The 20,861-nt window shown below is 31.0% G+C and overlaps 2 protein-coding genes across 4 annotated transcripts in view; one reads left to right on the top strand and one right to left on the bottom strand.

Annotated features, from left to right (window-relative positions):
* Positions 1-20,861, bottom strand: part of LOC114328120 (uncharacterized) — a 259,872-nt gene that overhangs the window by 190,918 nt on the left and 48,093 nt on the right. The window lies entirely within an intron of this gene.
* The window catches only part of LOC114328122 (protein phosphatase 1 regulatory subunit 14B), a 337,565-nt gene continuing 319,867 nt past the window's right edge, over positions 3,164-20,861 (top strand). For both annotated transcript variants that reach the window (XM_028276898.2, XM_028276897.2), the window contains exon 1: positions 3,164-3,253. In XM_028276898.2, the coding sequence (XP_028132699.2) occupies positions 3,179-3,253 (75 nt within the window). In that variant the 5' untranslated portion in view covers positions 3,164-3,178. The remainder of the gene's footprint in view (positions 3,254-20,861) is intronic.

Here is a 20,861-nt window from a genome sequence, read left to right as displayed (position 1 = left end):
TCGGAATAATTAACCCTTTTTCCCATTCTTTAGGCATTGATTCTTTTATCCAAATCTGTTTAATCAGGTTATACAATCTTTGCTGTATTGCTGTCCCTCCATGTTTAATCAACTCATTAACTAAACAGTCTGTTCCCCCTGCTTTATTTTGTTTTAGTTGGCTTATCACTTCGTTAAATTCTTCTGCCGTTGGTATGTTTTGTTCAGGCCGTTCTTCTTCTGTTATTTCCAAAACTTCATCTTCATTTGCTTGTATGTTTTCTTGCGTTAAGAGATTTTTGAAATAATTTTGCCACTCTTTCTTTTCTATTGTTGCCATATTTAATTTTTTATTTTGCTTGTTAATATATTTATACAGCTTGCCGTTGTTTTTTGTGTCTTTTTCCAGTGCATCCATGGTTTCTTCAATCCACCTCACCTTTTTGTGTTTTATTAGTTTTGTGGTATCACCTCTAATTTTTTGGTATATTCTGTAATCATCTGTGCATCCCGTTCTTAACCATTTGAGTCTTGCTGATTTTTTCTTCTTTAATATTTCCTCGCACTCATTGTCGAACCAGTCATTCCTTTTCTCTACATATTTTCTTCCTAGCACTGTATTTGCTGTGTTTTCTATACTTCTTCGTATATTTTCCCAGTCTGTTTCAATGTTTTCATTTTCTACATTTTCCAATAGTTGTTGTTCCATTTCTTGTTGATATTGCCGTTTCTTTGTTTTTAACTCTTCTATTCTCCATCTTTTCCTTTTGTTTTCTTTTTTCTCCAGATCTATCATTTTTAGCTTAAGCTTTGCTATTACAAGGAAGTGATCAGATCCCACATCCGCGCCTCGATATGACCTTACATCTTGGATCATTCTTGTTCTCTTTTTATTTATTAGAACATGATCAATTTGGTTTCCTGTATTTCTTCCTGGAATAAGCCACGTTATTTTATGCTCTAGCTTGTGCCGAAATTTAGTACTTACTACAAACATATTCATATCTGTTGCTAGATTGCCCATTCTTGTCCCATTTTCATTTGTTGTGTCATGTGCTGTTTCTTTATTACATAAATAACATTTATAACGAAGGAAATATACCAGATGATTGGTTGGAGTCACTGTTTATAAAATTACGTTCTCTTACAATAAAATTTGGAGTTCCATAATAATGTTTATGTTTCTTTTATCGACTTCGGGAAGGCATTCGACCAGTACAACACGATACATTTTTCGATTGCCTGCGGGCAGCAGGACTTGACAATTACGATATAAGATTGTTAAAATACTTATATTACAATCAAGTATTACAAAACTATCTAAATTGGATATAGTCGTACTGAAAACTACCCATCAAACATCTTCTTCTTTACGTGCCATCTCCGCGTCGAAGGTTGGCAATCATCATTGAAATTCTAACTTGTGACACTACAGCCCGAAAGAGTTCACTTGAGCTGCATCCAAACCATTCTCTGAGATTTCTCAGCCAGGACTTTTTCCTCTACCTATGCTGCGCCTTCCTTGAATCTTTCCCTGCATTATTAATTTTAGGAGTTCATATCTATCACCACGTGTTATATGACCCAAGTATTGCAGTTTTCTTATTTTGATGGAATCTAGTATCTCCCTGCTCTTCTCTATTCTTCTTAGTATGTACTTCTTCATTGGTTATTCTGTCTGTCCAGGAGATTCTCAACATTCTTCGTTATGTATACATTTCAAATGCTTCCAATCTATTGAGACATTGTCTATTAAGAGTCCATGTCTCCACACCATACAAAAGAACAGAACACATATAAGACTAGTACTCGTTTTTAAGGATTTAGGTTGAGGTCTGTACTACATAATATTTGTTTCATATTAGTGAATGCACTTCTAGCCTTTTCTATTCTAATTCGGATTTCTTTGGCATAATCGTTTGTTTCACCAATGTTTGTCCCTAAATAGTTATAATTCTGAACTCGTTCTATCGTCTTATTATTTACGTGTAGATTTATGTTTCTAATATTTTTCTTTGATATAACCATGAATTGTGTTTTCTTTATGTTTAGTGACAAACCAAATTCTTCACTAGTTGCAAAAACCTTATCTAAAATTCGTTGTAGATTTGTAATATTTTCTGCTATTAGTATTGTATGGAGTACAATATAGATGGAGTAGATATACATCAAACATGGAGTACGACAATGTTGTGTTTTGTCACTCAGTATTTTTAATCTATACTCTGAAGAAATATTTAGGATGCCTTTGGTTGACAGACAAAAGGGAGTAGGACTAGGCGGAGAAGTAAGCAACAATATCAGATACGGTGACGATACAGCCATTCTTGCAGAAAATTTACAAGATCTCCAGATATTAGTAAATCTAGTCAGTGAAGCAAGTTATCGGATCGGTGAATCGGTGAGCCCTTAAAATTAACATTTCAAAAACATAGCAAGTGGATGACAGTTGGAAAGATTCATATAGATCAATTGATTCATATTGATTCATATAGATCATTACTTTTTAACAATTTGTGACTATGATAAATTGTGACTTTGATAAAAAGATAATAACCAAGCCAAAAATATCACGTACGACTTTTATGATCTGGAAACCAGTTTCATGTAACAGAAACCTGTTAGCAGCAGCAGCAGATAAGGAAAGGGTTCAGGAAATTGTAAACATGATGCCGATCAACGTCTGAATACGGACACGGTGCCTAAGAAGAAGGATGAGATTTGTATTGTATTTCTTGGTGCATTCTTTGATATTTCTAAAATACTTAACCTAGCATCATTACAAGAGGCACGAAAGCCCTACATTAATGTTTTAAAGACCTTCTTTTCTCCGTTTTTATATCTCCATTAGTGCCATCAAAACAATACGATACTTAACGTTTTCAAATGACAATGCGCGTTAGTTTCGTGTAGCTTTGTAGTCGTCACGTACAATTTAATCATCTCCAACAATAAGAATATTACTCCGTGAAATTCTATTGTTTTTCCTACCAAAGTACAGTTTCTTCGTTAGTAACATCGTTACAGTGATCGTCACTTGTCTTGCGAATTTGAGACAAGAGAGACGCTTGGCGACGGCGCGCGTCGGTTGGATAGTTTTTGTTTATTGGTGCGTTCAATTTTCGAACGGACGATTTCGGAGGATTCGAAAGTGTGTTTGTTACAAGGTTTGAGGAAAATTATATTTTTTGCAACTGCAATGTCGAAACTCAAACGACAACCGATGCTTTCCTATATAAATGCTGATTTTTACCTTCAGCCTAACAAACAAGAGGTAAGACATTTTTTATTAGTTTGTCTTCAGGGAAAATATATTATTATAAAATAGTGTATTACCCAAAAAACGAAGCATTTAAAAATCGAAAAATTACCGGCCGCTATTTTTCTACTGGAATACCTGGGGGAAGTCAATAGACAAGAAGTACCATCTCGTGAATATCAAAATTTTTACTCAATCATGGTTTTTTATTAACATTTATAGTCGAGGAAATAAAACTGAAAAAATGAAAAAACCTCGCCATTTTTCGTACAGCACCGATTTGTACAAAAATTTGGGATTAGGCTCATTTCACCCTCTAGTTCATTTTCTATATTGAGCCGTTGTACGCTTTTGGTGTTTTAAAGGTGAAAACTACCACTAATTGTAAAAAATTATAAAATAACATTTTAAACTTTAATATTGTCAATATTTGCTTCTTATTAGTTACATAATGATTGTTTTATGCTTTAAGATATAATATAATAATATTTCAACCCTTAAAACCACCCTTGTTGGAGTTTTATATAAAAAATTTACTCATCCTAAAAGAATAATTTCGGCTTGCATCAATTTACATAAAAATTTGGGATTAGGATCATCTCACCCTGTACTTTATATTCTATATAAAGTACAGTGGTGTAAACTACCCCTTATTTTCAAAAATTATATAAAAACATTGTAAACTTTAATGTGGGTAAAATTTGGTTTTGATTGGTTAAATAATTATTCTTTTATGCTTTAGGATATAGTAATATTTCAAACCTTAAAAACCACCCTTAATAACATTGCAATTTTTATAAGTAAATAATTTAATAGATCTATACAGAAAAAAAGTAGAATTAAAGAATTACAAAAACATTTACTTACACAAAAATACGAATTTACAAATATGTATGTACAAATACAAATAGTTTTTTAGTCATCTTCCAGTTGCTCTATAAGGGGACTATTCGAATTTTTCGAAAAAAAAAAATTCGTTTTATAAACTTTATCTCTTTCATTTTTGGCGATAAAAAGTTTTTTCAAGAATGGTTTTGTAGGATTTTGAAGAGCTATAAGAGTATGTAAATTAAATTCCGTAAGATGTCTTAGTTTTTAATTGGGGTGGGTTTAAAGGGCTCGAATAAGAGGATGTTTGCTCATAAATAGAGGTTTTAAACAGCTATATCTCGCTAACTGTTCATTGTATTGAAAATCTATGTAAAAATAAATTTTAATTATTAAAAAGCTACAATTTATTAATCTATAATTTTTTCGTATCTCCAGTATTTTCGGAGATATTTTGAAGAAAAAGGTGAAAAATACTAAATTGCAAAAAATCAAGTTTTCTTTAATCTACAATTTTTCGAAAATTGGGCCTTTTAAATGGGTCAAACTTCTTGGATGTATTGATAATACAAATATAAAAGGAATTACAGAAAAGTGGAGACCAATTTTTAATTAGGAGGGTAGTTAGGGGGTTGTTTTCACTAATTTTTTCGTAGAGAAAAGCAGGTACCGACCTTTTTTTGATCATAAGTCGCTCAATTTTTATGCTACAAACTTTTTGCTATTTTTTTTTAAGTACTAATTGTATACTTAAAAAAATATTATCTAAGTTTTCCTCGAAAAATGCAAAGTTTTCCCAATTTTTTAGCTTTGAATATTTCAAATTAAGCATTTGACGAAAAAAGCTAACTTTTAACATGCCGTATCTCGGTTTGTATTGGTCGTAAAAATATTATAGAAAAATAATTTGGTTTGTGTTACTAAAAGATACAATTTTGACATCTACGGTTTTTTTGATTAAATGCATATTTTTCGAGCTATTCTCAAAAAACCCTCTAAAAAAGTCGATGTTTTGAATAACTCGAAAAATATTATTTTTACGAAAAAAATGTAAAAAACATTTTTTTCTTAGAATTAGTTTTTACATCGATTTACATGGTTAAAATGTAATAAAAAATTCCCACTCCCGAGGCAACCCCCCTTAAGGTTTTAGCGTACAGCGGCATGATATAGAAAATGGTCCTTGGACTATTCCCTAAATTCTGTGAAAATTTCAAGTAAATCCATGCTGGACGAAAAAATTGCGAGCCAAAACGCTTCATTTCTTGGACTATTAAGCAAAAAAGCGACTTTATCATTCATTTAAATATTGTGAAATAAGTAGGCATTGTAGATGAAAACGTTCAACAAAATACCTGATCTTTAAAATAAAATTAAAAAATGTTTATAAACAAAAAAGTTATTGCAAATTAAACCCGAAAGTAAATATTGTTTTCAATTGTTTATAATTATTAAAATAAACAATAAAAATACAGTGGAACCCCGATAAGTCGGATCCCGATAACCCGGAAGTCCGGCTAACCCTGACCGATTTTCATAAGACAAACATTTCAACAATAAAAATGTATGTAATATAATATTTGAGAGATAATGGGTATTTGTGTAATTTGAACTATACGATAGTAAAAATGACTCATGGCACTTGTCGGCAGAGCGACGTTCATTGTCTCGGATGGATTATCGGAAACAACAGGCACCTGTTATTCCTTTATTTATTTCAAACTGTCTTAGCATTGTTTAAAAAAGACTATTTAAAAAATTCTTTTTTAAACAATGGTCTTAGTCTCCACTGTTCTTAAATTACATAACATCGTTCCGATTGTGACCCTATTGTGTGTAGTACAGTCGTATTTCAATTATAACGGAGTTTATATGTAAGTATACCGTATTTTATTAATTTTTACCATATTCTCCGGCTAACCCGGATCGGCCGTGGTCCCGATTAATCCGAGTTATCGAGGTTCCACTGTATTTAAAACATATTTTGCAATGTGAGTTTTTATTTATGTAGTTATTATATGTATATGTCCAAAAGATGTGTCCGATCGGTCGTGTAGTTATTAAACAATTCTATTTGTTTATGCCTTTAGGGGAAAAAAGATCATTTTCAAGTTGCTGTACAGGTGCTTTGTCGATACCTAGAAGGGTTTTTTGGTCTCATTCTCTTCGCAAAAAAAAAACAAAAAAAAAGTTTGTACGGCGCATAGAATCGGAATATAATTTTTTTAATTTACAGCGCAATTATTTATAAACATTAAGACCTGAAATTTAGGCAGTTTTTCACTGAAGTTTCAGTTTTTTTTAACGTTATAAGGTTTGTTTCAGCATAATACACAAGAGGTAAGAATTTTTTATAGAATAGAATAGAATAGAATAGAAATATGCTTTATTGCCATGAAAAATTTTACAATTTTATCGACAAAGCTTATAAATAGTCAAAAAACAAAACAGTAACAATCCAATTTACTAAAATTACATAAATCGTCAATATATTTAAATAATAATAATAATAATGAAGTTAAAACAGAAATAATCAATTGCAAAAATTTAAATAAATTGCAAATGCATAGTGTACCTAATAATTAATAAAAAAGGTTTAAAAGTTAAAAAGTTAAAAAGTTAAGCTGCTGCATATGACACCCAAATATAGATAAAAAAATAATAAAAATACTACTTGTGCAAAGGGTACTGTAATTTCTTAGTTATTGACTAAAAAAATCTTCTACTGAATAATATGGTCTTTCAGACAGGTAGGCTTTTGTCAGTTTACGGAATTTGTGGAAAGATGGTGCCGATTTTAGTTGTAGGGGGAGATGGTTGTACATTTTTTTTGCGGAATATAATATCGATTTCTTTACTAACTCCGAGGACGGGGTCGGCAATTAGACGTCAAACGTAGAATTTCTCGTGAAGTAGTCATGATTAGGTCTTGGTGGAAAGACATGTAGATGTTTACGAATTAAGCAAACAGTTTCTAAAATATACAAAGATGGAAGGGTTAAAATTCCGTGATCTTTGAAATAACTTCTGAAATGTGTTGTTCATCTGAGGCCAAACAGATATCTTATTGCTCTTTTTTGTAATTTGAAAATAACATCGAATTGGGCAGCTGTACCAGAACCCCAAAAAGGAAGACCATAACGAAGATGTGACTTGAACAAAGAAAAATATGTTATTTTGGAAGATGCTAAATTGAGTTCATTCGAAACAGATCTTATAGCATAGCAAGCTGAAGAGAGTTTCTTCCGTAACAAATCGATATGGAGGGACCATTTAAGGTTGCTGTCTAAAAAAATACCAAGAAATTTTACAGAATCAATGGTACTGATCTGGCTGTTATTAAGAGGTAACGGTTGAAGAGCTCCTTTATAAAAAAATGCTACTCTTATATCTACGTTAAATGAGAGTAAATTTGAGTCAGACCAGGATTTTATTGTAAGTAGATCAGAAATTATAGTAGCATGAAGAGTTGCAATATTTGAGTTGCTCCAAGTGATACTGGTATCATCAGCAAAAAGAAAGATTTTTCCATCGATTTTTAAATTAGTGATGTCATTAATAAAGATAAGGAAAAGTAGAGGACCCAATACTGAACCTTGAGGTACCCCACATACAATGTTTTTAAGACTAGAGTCTGTATCATTTGCTCTAACCAGTTGTTTCCTATCATCCAAGTAAGATTGGAACCAATCTAAAGAAATGCCTCGAATTCCGTAGAAATTTAGTTTTTTTTATCAAAATGTTGTGATTTACACAATCAAAAGCTTTGGCGTAGTCACAAAAAACGGTGGCAGTGTGAAGATTATTGTTCAGTGCTTGATAAACCTCATGTAGTACAGAAAACATGGCATCAGGGGTGCATTTATTATTTAAAAAGCCGAACTGATTTTGTGATAAAATGTTGTTTTCAACTAAAACGGACATAAGTCGGGCTTTTATGAGTCTCTCAATGATTTTGGAGAGTACCGGTAGTAGTGCAATAGGTCTATAATTGCAGGTATTAGATATTTCACCACCCTTATGAAGAGGAATAATGATGGCTGTCTTCAGGCACTCTGGAAATTTACCTTTCTCAAAAGAATCATTAATTAGTGAGATGAGGACTTCTAACACATTTTCTGGAAGATCAGACAAAATTTTTATCGATAGACCATCAGTACTACAGGAAGATTTGCTTTTGATACTATTGATTGTTTTAATCAGTTCAGAATTATCGACTGGTTTTATAAAGAATGAATTCGAGACCTTTCTTGAATTAGGGAGATAGGAAATGGGATCTTGTTGTGGCAAAATTGTTGATGTAATATTTTTACTCACATTAACAAAGTAGTATTCATTTAGATTTTCAGGGTCTGGAAGAGAAAATGTTTGAGCAGTGTGGGTTTTATTTCGAAGATCGTTTATTATGGACCAAGTTTCTTTTGCAACACTTTTGGAGCTTCCCAGACGGTTCTGGTAGTAGACTTTTTTAGCTGATTTTATAAGTTTAAGATAGGTTGCCCTGTACTTGGTGATATATTCAGTGATAGAGACGTTGGTAGTAAATTTCTTGATATAGAGAAGATAACGCATATTCTTGGAAGATATTCGGATACCTTTAGTAGTCCAGGGTTTGTGATGTTTTGGCTTAATTGCAATTAAAGGAAATGCTTTATTGAAGATACAGATAAGCTTATCTAAGAATTCACTGAAATTATTATCCACGTCCATGGCAGGGAAGCGCCACTCAGAGGTTAAGCATAAATTTTGGAATTTGCGAAAGTTCCGGGTGGAAAAAATCCTGCCTAAAAGTCGGGTTTTCGAGGAGGGTTTGCTGGAGATATTAAACTTCGTATAAACTGCTTCATGATCAGATAGTCCAGCATTAATAATTGTAGAGTAGACATCAAGGGGTGAGAAATCTGGGACTGTATAATCAATTATGGTAGATGAAGTTTTTGTAATCCTTGTAGGAGAATCAATGTACATTGTTAGACCATACGATTCAAATATGTTGACCAAGGATATTTGTGTAGCACAAGCAGCAGCATAATCAATGTTAAAGTCCCCGCATAAAATTTTTCTACTTTTATGGGGCAGTTCGTCTAACAAATTTAGCAGGTTCTGAAAAAATAGTTCCACGGAAGAGGCAGGTGATCTATAAATGCAAATAATATAAAGATTAAGATTCTTACTGTAAACTAAGGAAAACTCAAATGCCTTCTCTTCGGAGAGGCCTCTGCCTTCAGGAAAAATACATATTATAGTGGTATATAATTCTTTTGATTTAAAATACTGTCGATGCTCTACTTAAAATTTTTTTAAATTACCGTTTTGTGGTAATGTTTTGCACTCCCTTTTCTTCTATTAGGGATGCACTGGTTTTCCATTTGAAGCTATTTTGGCAACAATGTGAACTGTCGTAGCTCAGCGGCATGATACTGGCCTCATATGCCAGAGCACGCGGGTTCGAGCCCCGCCAACGACAATCCATTTTCGTTTCTAAAAATGATACGAGCCGTTTCACCGTGCCTCGGAGAGTACGTTAAGCCGTCGGTCCCCCTGGGCACTGTACATCGACACTAGTTACTTGAAACAGGGTTAAAGATGTAATTGGCGCCGGAACAATCCGAAAGGATCTCCCCGGCAAAAATGCCACACGATATTATTATTATTATTGGCAACAACGATTGAGGCTACCGGCCATTTTGAATGTTAGTTACGCGCGAAACTTTTTTATTATCAATTTTATTAGAAAAATACATATTACAAATAGAAAAAAATTATTCTTCATAAAATACTCTGCATAGTCTAAAATCTAAAACTCAACCATCAGATATCAAATTTTATCAATTTTATACTAGGTATGTCAAAAATATGAATTTCGTTAAAGAGTAAAATACCTTTCATTCCAGAATATCAAAAATTGTTATTATGAAAAGTTGTTTAGAATTCAAAACTATGTTTTAATATACAATTACATCCTTCTAATTGAAAAAAAAAGTTTCAATTTTTTCTCAAATTACGGATACCCATCATCATTTTATTACAATTATGATAACTATTTTATTACCAATTTTACGAAAAAAGTTATTCTTCATAAAATGCTCTACCTGGTCTAAAATATAAGATGCAACCAACAGATACCAAACTTTCTCAACTTTTTACGAAGTATGTAAAAAATAGGAATTTCGTTTAACAGTTAAGTGTCTTTGTAGTTCATAATATTTCAATTAGAAGGATGTAATTGAACATTGAAATATAGTTTTTAATTCCAAACAATTTTTTTTAATAACAATTTTCTATATTGTGAAAAATATAAAGGTACTTTACTCTTAAGTGAAATTCATATTTTTGTGACATACCTCGTATAAAATTAATAAAATTTGATATCTGATGGTTGTATCTTAGATTTTATAAGATGCAGAGTATTTTATAAAGAATAACTTTTTTTTCGTAAAACTAATCATAAAACAGTTATCAATAGGTTCCAAGTTACGCAGACATACTGTATAAGAGCGCAAAAAAAATTTTTGTTGAACATTTATTATTGTTGAAGCTTATTATTAAATGTATTTTAAGTAAGTATTACAGAAAAGAAAAAAGTTTTGATCACTTTGTATAAACATTTTTTTAGCTGGTAATTTTTGATTTTTATATTACATTTTTTATCTTTCTTAATTTTCTAAAAAATAAATAATTGTTTATTTCATTTTTAAAGTAAAATCATTAAGTTCATGTTGAAGATTACATCCTACGCTTTAAAAAAACACCTATAAAATTGTAATAAATCTGTTCAAACTTGAGTAATACCGTCTTAAAGTGGTAATTTTTTTTTAGTAAACTTGTAAAACTACGAAATTTTCAAAAATTACATATTTTGAGACGTCGTATCATTTCAATTAAATTTTTTTGAATGAAACATTTTTTAGTAAGATGTTTACAGTACGCCAATGTTTGTTAGAAGACGCGTTATAAATAAAAAATTATAGAAGCTACAGATTTAATTTTAGAAAAATCTTTATATAAGGTTTTTTTTTTGTAAAATTTTCTGGATTTTTAAAGGTTAAGTCAGTTTTCCCTAAGATTTATATTTTCGGAGTTATTTAAAACAAACAACTAATTTCGTAGTTCATTTGTTTAATAAAAAAAAGCACCTACTTTTTGATAGGTTGTTTATTAAACATTTCTTAATCAAATTACAAAAAGTTCTATCTTGTTTGATTTTTTCCGAAGTCAAAATCTGCATTGAGCCCCCTAATAATAATAATATCGTATGGCATTTTTGCCGGGGAAATCCTTTCGGACAGTTCCGGCGCCATTTACATCTTGAACCCTGTTTCAAGTAACTAGTGCCGATGTACACTAGCCCAGGGGGACCGACGGCTTTACGTGCTCTCAGAGACACGGTGAGACGACTAGTGTCATTATTGGAAATGAAAATGGTTTGTCTTTGGCAGGGCTCGAACCCACGTGCACTGGCGTATGAGGCCAGCGAATATGCCGCTACTCCACGGCCGCTCAGCTCCCTAATATAAATCAAGTAATATTTAATTCGCACACTATAAGATGTACAAGCGACGCGATAGGTGACGAATCAATACATAAATATATTGGGTAACCGAACACTTACATGTAATGTTACTAATAATAGCTAATCTCAGATAGAGGATCAATCGTTGTATTCCGTCTAACAGACGCTAAGAATATTGTCTGTGTCATATTCCATCTGCTAAACATTAAAAGAGAAACAACGGTCAAAAGACCACACACACGATATACAGGGTGAGGCAGATAAAGGGCCTATTAGAAATATCTCGAGAACTAAAAGTAACTGAATCATGAAAATTGGAATAAAGGGGTTTTGAAGACTGACCTATTTAATGAAAATATTTTCATCTATTTGGTACTTCCGGTTATAACGGAAATTGCTTATAGCTTCGTTTTTTAATGGGAAACCCTGTATATTTTCACATTTATGAATTCTCCACGGTTTCTTCTTTCTTAAAATATGAAATTTTGTAATATTATACGTGGTAGTTTAAAAGATAATTACGTTTTCTTAGTCATTTCGTAGCAAAATTCGCACCCTGTAGAATTGTAGTAGTTGGACATAATAAACTATATTTATGTTCAAATAATTTTTAATATAGTCTACTATTGTTAGGAATTATTAGTATAGCTAAATTTTTAATTTTAGTATACAGGGTTGGTCGAAACTCGGAATGACTATTTTCTGAGTTTTCTTAAATAGAACACCCTATATTTTAGTATTGTAATGAAATGTTATTTTAATTTGTGAATTATTGGTGATTCAAACCAAACATTAATTTCAACGCAACATACGTGACATTTTATTAGGTTGGCAGTGAAAATATTCAATCACAAATAATTTTTCGCAAATAAATACATATTAATCTAGACTGATACTTTAAATTGTCAATAATGGTTTATCTATCAAAATACCTATGTAGTTAAGATGGTTGGTGCGATTAATAATTAAGCACAAATTAAAGCAGTTAGGTGTAGATAGGGAAATTAAAAAGTACCATAAAATAGCATTTCATTACAATACTAAAATACAGGGTGTTCCATTTAAGAAAACTCAGAAAATACTCATTCCAAGTTTCGATCAACCCTGTATAGGTACTAAAATTAAAAATTTAGCTGTACTAATAATTCTTGACAACAGTAGACTATATTAAAAACCATTTAGATATAAAAAATACAATTTTTCATGTCAAACTGCTACAATTCTACAGGGTGTGAAATTTGCTACGAAATTAATAAAAAACCGTAATTATCTTTTAAATTACCCTGTATAATATTACAAAACCTAATATTTTAATAAAGAAGAAATCAAGGAGAATCCGTAAATGTGAAAATATATAGGGTGTCCCATTTAAAAAACGAAGTTATAAGTAACTTCCGGTATAACCGGAAGTACCAAATAGATGAAAATATTTTCATTAAATAGATCAGTCTTTAAAACCCCTTTATCCCAATTTTCATGATTCAGTTGCCTTTAGTTCTCGAGATATTTCTAATAGGCCCTTTATCTGCCTCACCCTATATAGGCCACTTCACAAAACACAGGGCTTTTGCAAAACCATGGGTTAGGGTTTGACGATCATAATATTACCGTCACCCTCCAGGGGCGCAGCTTAAGTACACATTTAGTTTGTTACAACACTTATTTTAATACTGAAAAAGCCAATGGAGTCCCTTTGTGATAAATTTAATCCTTACATAAACGTGTATGTGATCCATTGTGTATTAGTGAGACAAAACTTAAGTCAATTTTGAAAAACAGAAAAAGTGTAAATAGTGAAGTAGATGTCGCACAATATAAACCTAAGTAAAGTACACACCCTAAGGCTAAAGATCTTCGTGAGGGTTGTAAGATTGAAATCCGAGACATTATAATATAAAATGCGTGAACAAAGAACACGTTTCTGTAGAGTGTTAAAAAAATTAAAAGGCAAAATACATTCGAAATTTCGACGACAAGTCTCTGGAGAGTTTTTAAACATATCGGGTTTTTTTTTGAAAAATGGCTTTTGCAGAGCCAATTAGCCAGACTTGTTTGTGATTGATTGCAGATTCATAGTCATACATTTCTTATAAACATAAGTACATTCTACAATATTATTTTTATAGATACATTGGTACATTGTGTAGCTTTTTTTATTTTGTATTTTTAAATTATTTTACTGTTTTTTAATATATATTTTAATTTGTGCGAAACACTTCTTTTACTTCTTTTTTTTCTATTCTTTTTTATTTTTGTTTCTATTTTTGTTTCGTTTTTTTTTATATATTATTTTTTTAAATTTTTTCAAACCACATTAACAAATTATGCCTATTATATTACGTTTACAACTTTTATTTAGATAATTTAACATGTTTATAAATGAGATGAAGAATTTCCATATCACTTGTAAATATTAAAGTATTAAGGTTTATTGGGAAAAAACATTTTAAATCTTTTAATTCCTTATAAAGGTCGTTTATATTATTTATGTTTAAATGACATTCTAATATGACAGGTTCAAAATAGAAGATAATAGGAATGCCTATTTTTAAGGAAACAGTATCGTTCATAATAGAATCTAGATTTTACGAAATTATAACAAATTAAAAAAAAGAACACGCTTCATTTGTTTATTTAGACGAAACGTGGATTTTTGCTAAAAGTGGAATAAAATGGATTTGGCAGGACGAGAGTATAAAATCCATAAAGTACACCGATACTGAGAGAAAAAGACATACAGCAGAGCGTCGATTATCCGAACTAATTGGGGGACAGGGGTGTTCGGAAAATCGGTTTTTTCGGATAATCGAACTATATCGATATAATCAATTACTTTTAATGGGAAATTTTTTATTAAATTTTTATATTTAGAAATATTTTGGTAAAATTGTGGCTTATTTCCCATTAAAAGTAATTAATTGATTATAAAAATGCCACAAGAAAATAGCTCCAGAACAATATATCGATATAGTCACACATATTTATCTACAGGGAATGCCATATTTATAGGCTATTGATTATATTCAAAATAAGACAGCTAAAAGGAACTACAACGTTAACGGGGTTTTATTATTGCATATGGTCAATGGACATCTATATATGAAAAAACCGCGGAGTGCTACCATTTAAAGGGGTGCGTTTTTGAGAAATGGGTGAATTAGTCCCTGGGCATAGGTTACATTAGGGTGAGTTCTATGTACTTTTTGTACTAACATATCTACATAAAAATTGTTTCTGGTTAAATTTCATAGCTAAATATCACTTTTAAAGTCAATGATACTTTTTTTTACAAAAATATATTCAAAAGAAAAAGCACAAGGAAACCCAAAAGAAAAAAATTTGGTTTTTTGTCCCATAACTTTTGTCCACGAGGATATAGGTATAGACATTGCTTTACAGAAAAAAAACCTACATATTTCTTCTTTGAAATGTTCTTTAGTAGAGGTAATTGGGATTTATAGTTTTCGAAATATGATTTTTCAAAGTTCACCACTCACAGCAATTTTGGGCAATTTTCCTTGTTATTTCGCAAATATTGTTCTGTAACTTTTTTCTACGTAACTTTAGGTATACGAAATACACGTAATAGGAATAGAAATCAATTACCTTTAAAATGGTCTACTGTATAACTTTGTACGACTTTTTTTTAAAGAGATTATGGTTTTTCAAGGTTTTATACTTTTAACGATTTTGTATAATATAATATAAAAATAAAATAATATTATTATATAATATATTATATATTATATAATATTATATTATATATAGTATATATAATATAATATTATATTATATATTATATAATACCTAATATAAAAATAAATATTATTTTTTACATTTTTTACGATTATTTTTGAAATTTCTCATTATATTTTTTTTCTTGTATATGAATATAGTATACAATGCTCAATAAAGAAGGCTTACTTTCTGTTCTTTAAAATGGTGTATCGTCTATATTTAAATACATAATGGAAACCGAGTGATTTGATATTTTTTGACCTATATTATTTAAAATTATTTCTTTTACAAAAATTCCATAAATATTAGTCTTAGAAAACATCACTTTAGTTAAAATTATTTAAACGTTGAAATTTAAAAAAATTTTAAATTCAAAGTCCATCTCTTCGTTAGCATTAGCTTCAATATCTTCCTCTGACACCTCAATTATCTTAGAGTTCCCACATTAGTACACATGCAACCTTTGCAGAATACTGAACAACTAATTCCTATCTTCCTACAACCGCAGTTTTTTGTACATCCTTTGGTACATTTACATGCTATTTTTTCAAGCAAAGCTTGTGGTGCAGGAGCTCTGACAGTAAATATCGGAATTACTTAATCCATATTTTGAAGTTTGCCCGGTCGAGTCAAGTGGATCCAAAGTATGTATTACCTATAAAAAATAAGATTCAATCATAACACACAATCACATAAAAAAGTTATAATGAAGAATAAAAAATAATCCTAAAATCAAAAATCGTTGCAAGTACTTATTACAATTTGAAAAAGCATATCTTATTCAAAAATAATCCTAGAATTTTTTATAATACACCAGTTTAAAGTAAACAGAATAAGCTTTCTTTTTTATTATATAGGGTGTCCCAAAAGTAGTGGAACGGTCGAATATTTCGCGTACTAAACATCGGATCGAAAAACTGAAAAATACGTGTTCAATCATTTTCAAAAATCTATCCAATGACACCAAACACCAACCACCACTACACCCCCTGGAGGTGGGGTGGGGGGTAACTTAAAAATCTCAAATGTAAACCCCTAGTTTTTCTTGCAGATTTGGATTCGTTACGTAAAAGTAGGCAACTTTTATCCAAGACATTTTTTCGACCTGTGGATAGATGGCGCTACAATTGGAAAAAACGATTTATCCTGATATTATAGGTAAATTATAGAAACGGTCTAATATCTCGAGAAATACACGTCCAAATGAGAAACCAAAAAACAGGTTTTTAATATTTTTCGAAAACCTATCGATAAACACCAAACATGACCTTCTAACCCACCCGCTGGAGATGGGGTGGGGGTAAATTTAAAATCTTAAATAGCAACCCCCACTTTTTATTGCAGATTCGAATTCGTCATGAAAAATTAAATAACATTTAGTCGAAACATTTTTTAAAATTGCTGATAGATGGCGCTAATAAATCGTATTTTTCCAATTAAAGCGCCATCTATCAACAATTCTAAAAAATGTTTCGAATAAATGTTGCTCAGTTTTTCATGACGAATCCGAATCTGTAATAAAAAGTGGAGGTTGCTATTTAAGATTTTAAAGTTACCCCCCACCCCACCTCCAGGGGGTGGGTTGGAGGGTCATGTTTAGTGTTATTCGATAGGTTTTCGAAAAGTATTAAAAATCTTTTTTTTGGTTTCTCATTTGGAAGTGTATTTCTCGAGATATTAGACCGTTTCTATAATTTACCTATGGTATCAGGATAAATCGTTTTTCCCAATTGTAGCGCCATCTATCCACAGTTCGAAAAAATGTCTTGAATAAAAGTTACTTACTTTTACGTAACCAATCCAAATCTGCAAGAAAAACTAGGGGTTTCCATTTGATATTTTAAAGTTACCCCCCACCCCACCGCCAGGGGGTGTAGGGGGGTTAGTGTTTGGTGTCATTGGATAGATTTTTGAAAATGATTGAACACGTATTTTTCAGTTTTTCGATCCGATGTTTAGTTCGCGAAATATGCGACCGTTCCACTACTTTTGGGACACTCTGTATAATATATAACTAAATGTAGAAAAAAAGTTATAATGGGAAATTTAAAAATAATCGTAAAAAATATAAAAACTCGTTAAAAGTATAAAGTCTTGAAAAAGATAACCTCTTTCAAAGAAGTCGTACAATATTATACAGTAGAATATTTTAAAGGTAATTGATTTCTATTTCTCTTACATGTACCATTGCGTATGCCTAAAGTTACGTAGAAAAAAGTTACAGAACAACATTTGCGAAATAACAAGGAAAATTGCCCAAAATTGCTGTGAGTGTCGAACTTTGAAAAATCATATTTCGGAAACTGTAAATCTTAATGACCTCTACCAAACATCATTTTAAAGATAAAATATGTAAGTTTTTTTTCTGTAAAGCAATGTCTATACCTATACTCATGTGGACGAAAGTTATGGGACAAAAAACAAAATATCTTTCTTTTGGGTTTCTTTGTGCCTTTTCTTTTGAATATATTTTTGTAAAAAAAGTATCTTTGACTTTAAAAAGTTATATTTAGATAGGAAATTTAACCAAGAACATTTTTTATGTAGACGTGTTTGTACGAAAAGTACATAGAATCACCCTAATGTAACCTGTGCCCAGGGACTAATTCACCCATTTCTCAAAAACGCACCCCTTTAAATGGTAGCACTCCGCGGTTTTTTCATACATAGAGATTCATTGACCATATGAAATAATAAAACACCGTTAACGTTGTAGTTCCTTTCTATAGTACAAAATCAATAGCCTATTACATATCTACATTATTATGTTTATATTTAATGAAAAATGGATAGGAATTATGAAAAAAAGTGCCATATTTGCAACAAAATAAATATTTTTTAAGCGTCAATTTAAATCGCGCTTAAAAATCTTTAATTTTCGTCTGCCAAAGAAAGCCTGCTCGTTTTCGAAATCCATACAGTTAAACTTCTCCTCGCATACGTCGCAATTGAGTTGGTTATTTCAGACATAACTTTCAGTTTTTAATTTTCTTTTTCAACGAGCAGACAGTTTTTCTTCTTGTACTTGATTGCCATACTTTGACTTAAATCGTTTTAACCAGCTTGTGCTTGCTTGAAAATTTGACGGCCATCCGAGTTTTTGTTGAATTGAACTGCTTTTTCACACAGAATAGGACCAGAAATAGGTTCTCCCTGGGATCTTTTTTAGGTAAACCAATTATATACAGCATCATCTAAATCCGTGTTTGAGGCAAGTTTCACTGTTTTACGACTTGGATCCGTCAGAAGAATCAAGCTGTGGCATAAAGTTACTTCTGCTCGTATTTCATAAAGTTACTTACCACCTTATACCAACTTTTTATTCATTGGATAACTTGATTTCAGATTCACCTTCCTCTAACCGTTTATTTATCTCAGATTAATCTTTCATAGAAAGGACAAAAAATGTACGTTAAGGTATTCTCCATTGAGTGTTTACTTGACCAGTTGGGAGTTCGGATAAGCGGTTGTTCGGTTGATCGACGTTCGGATAATCGACGCTCTACTGTATTATATTGCATGCGGATGGAAAACATGGTTTTATTGATGATCCGCGTTTTGCCTGTAATGTTTTGTTTAACAGGTTCTCATAGACCACTCATCAGCGGTAAAACAACTGTAAAACTGTGGAATTTTGAGAATCAACACCGATTTTAATGAAAATTTGGATTTAAGCTCGCTTGGCCCTCTTTTTCAAAATCTACCCTAAGCTGAAGCGCGTTTTTGCCCTGGGGGTGAAAACAACCCCATCTAGGGGATGAATTTTTTTCAATCAAAATAACTATGGAAGTCTATATATTGACCAATTCTGAGTGAATTTTGTTCTATAAATTTTTTGTTGCAAATTTGATACTTTCCAAGTTATTAAAGATTGTACATACCTATGCATTTTTCGTTTGAAAAACTTACGTTTTATAACCGTTTTTCATGAATAACTTAAAATTTGTAACAAAGTTGTAGTTAATAAAAAAACAAAGAGATTCGCATTGAAAAGACGTATGTAAACCAAATAACGACGAGTATGTAACCACGTATGTAACCAAAAAATAACGAGTTATTGCTCTTTAAAGGATGGATATTTTCGAAAAAACTCCAAATGGAGAACCTTCAGTATCAAATAACTCGAATGTGGTGCAATTTTTTGGGAAAACTTAACAAACATCTTTTGAAATTCATTACAAAACCTTTCAAATGAGCTCTGATAAAAGTTTTTTCCATAAGAGGTGATTGACTTATAACGAAAATAAAGTAGGTCCCTGCTTTTTTTTTGAAATGTAACAATTAATCTTCTTCAGTACAATCCTAATACAAATAAAAAGCTTCATACTTGAAATTAACTTTATTTAGGTATAATTGATACAATCCAAGTGATTTGATCGGTTTGGAATGCTTAGTTTAGAAAAAATAGTTGATTAAATCGAAAATGACATTTTTATAATTAAAGAAAAAGTGGAGTTTCCTTAAATAAATCTAAAAGTATTCATAATATGAAAAAATGTTTAAAATGTTAATTGTAGAATTTTTATGAAACTTTTGATTTTTTTTTTGTTCTTGTATCATGAATACTTTTAGGTTTATTTAAGGAAAATGCACTTTTTTTGTAAATTATAAAAATGTCATTTTCGATTTAATCAACTATTTTTTCTAAACTAAGCATTCCAAACATGTCAAATCACATGGATCGTATCAATTATATCTAAGTATATTTAATTTCAAGTGGGAAGCTATTTATTTTTATTAGGATTGTAATGACGAAGGATTAATTGTTAGATTTCAAACAAAAAACAGCAGAGAGTGACTTTATTTTCATCATAAGTCAGTCAGTTCTTATGCAAAACATTCATCAGAGCTCATTTGAAAGGTTTTGAATGAACTTTAAAAGATATTTCCTAAGTTTTCCCAAAAAATTGCACTACATTCGAGTTATTTGAGATTGAAGGTTCTCCATTTCGAGGTTCTTCGAAAATAACCGTCCTTTAAAGAGCAATAACTCAGTTGTCGTTATTGGGCTTACACAGGGCCGCGTTTAGGTCAATTGACGCCCTTGGTAATTCTCTAGTAGCCGCCCTTCAAGCATGTACCATTTTTGCGAAAAAAAATTGCAAGCAGATTTTTTTATTTAAATAAGAATAGGTACATAAAAATTGTCATTCAGTTCGATCACATCAGATTTCTTTCTTGATTTTTCTTTGGAAAAATTATCAGTAGTAATTGCACAAGAGCTCTGAAATTCTATATTAATTTCAGAGGTCGAGTGCAATTTGTTGCGATTATTTCATGAATAAAACTGTTCAAAACCAAAATTTTATTGTAATTTATTTATGTAAGTACCATTAAACACACAGTTTTTATAAATATTTGACGATTGAAAGTCATCACTTTTTATAATTTTTAAAACATTAATTGTCATTAATGTCACTGAATGTATTTTTTCGTAGCAACGAAGGGCATCTGACGTAATATACTTAACGACGGGAGATTATCAAAAATTATCGATTTAATTCAGATTTCTGTAGCTTTCTATTGGTCAGAATCTCCTATGAA

The sequence above is a fragment of the Diabrotica virgifera genome, chromosome 4 (genome assembly GCF_917563875.1).
Source record: "Diabrotica virgifera virgifera chromosome 4, PGI_DIABVI_V3a".
Lineage (NCBI taxonomy): Eukaryota > Metazoa > Arthropoda > Insecta > Coleoptera > Chrysomelidae > Diabrotica > Diabrotica virgifera.
Note: the sequence above shows the minus strand (reverse complement) of the source record. Positions and strands in the feature narration are given on the sequence as shown.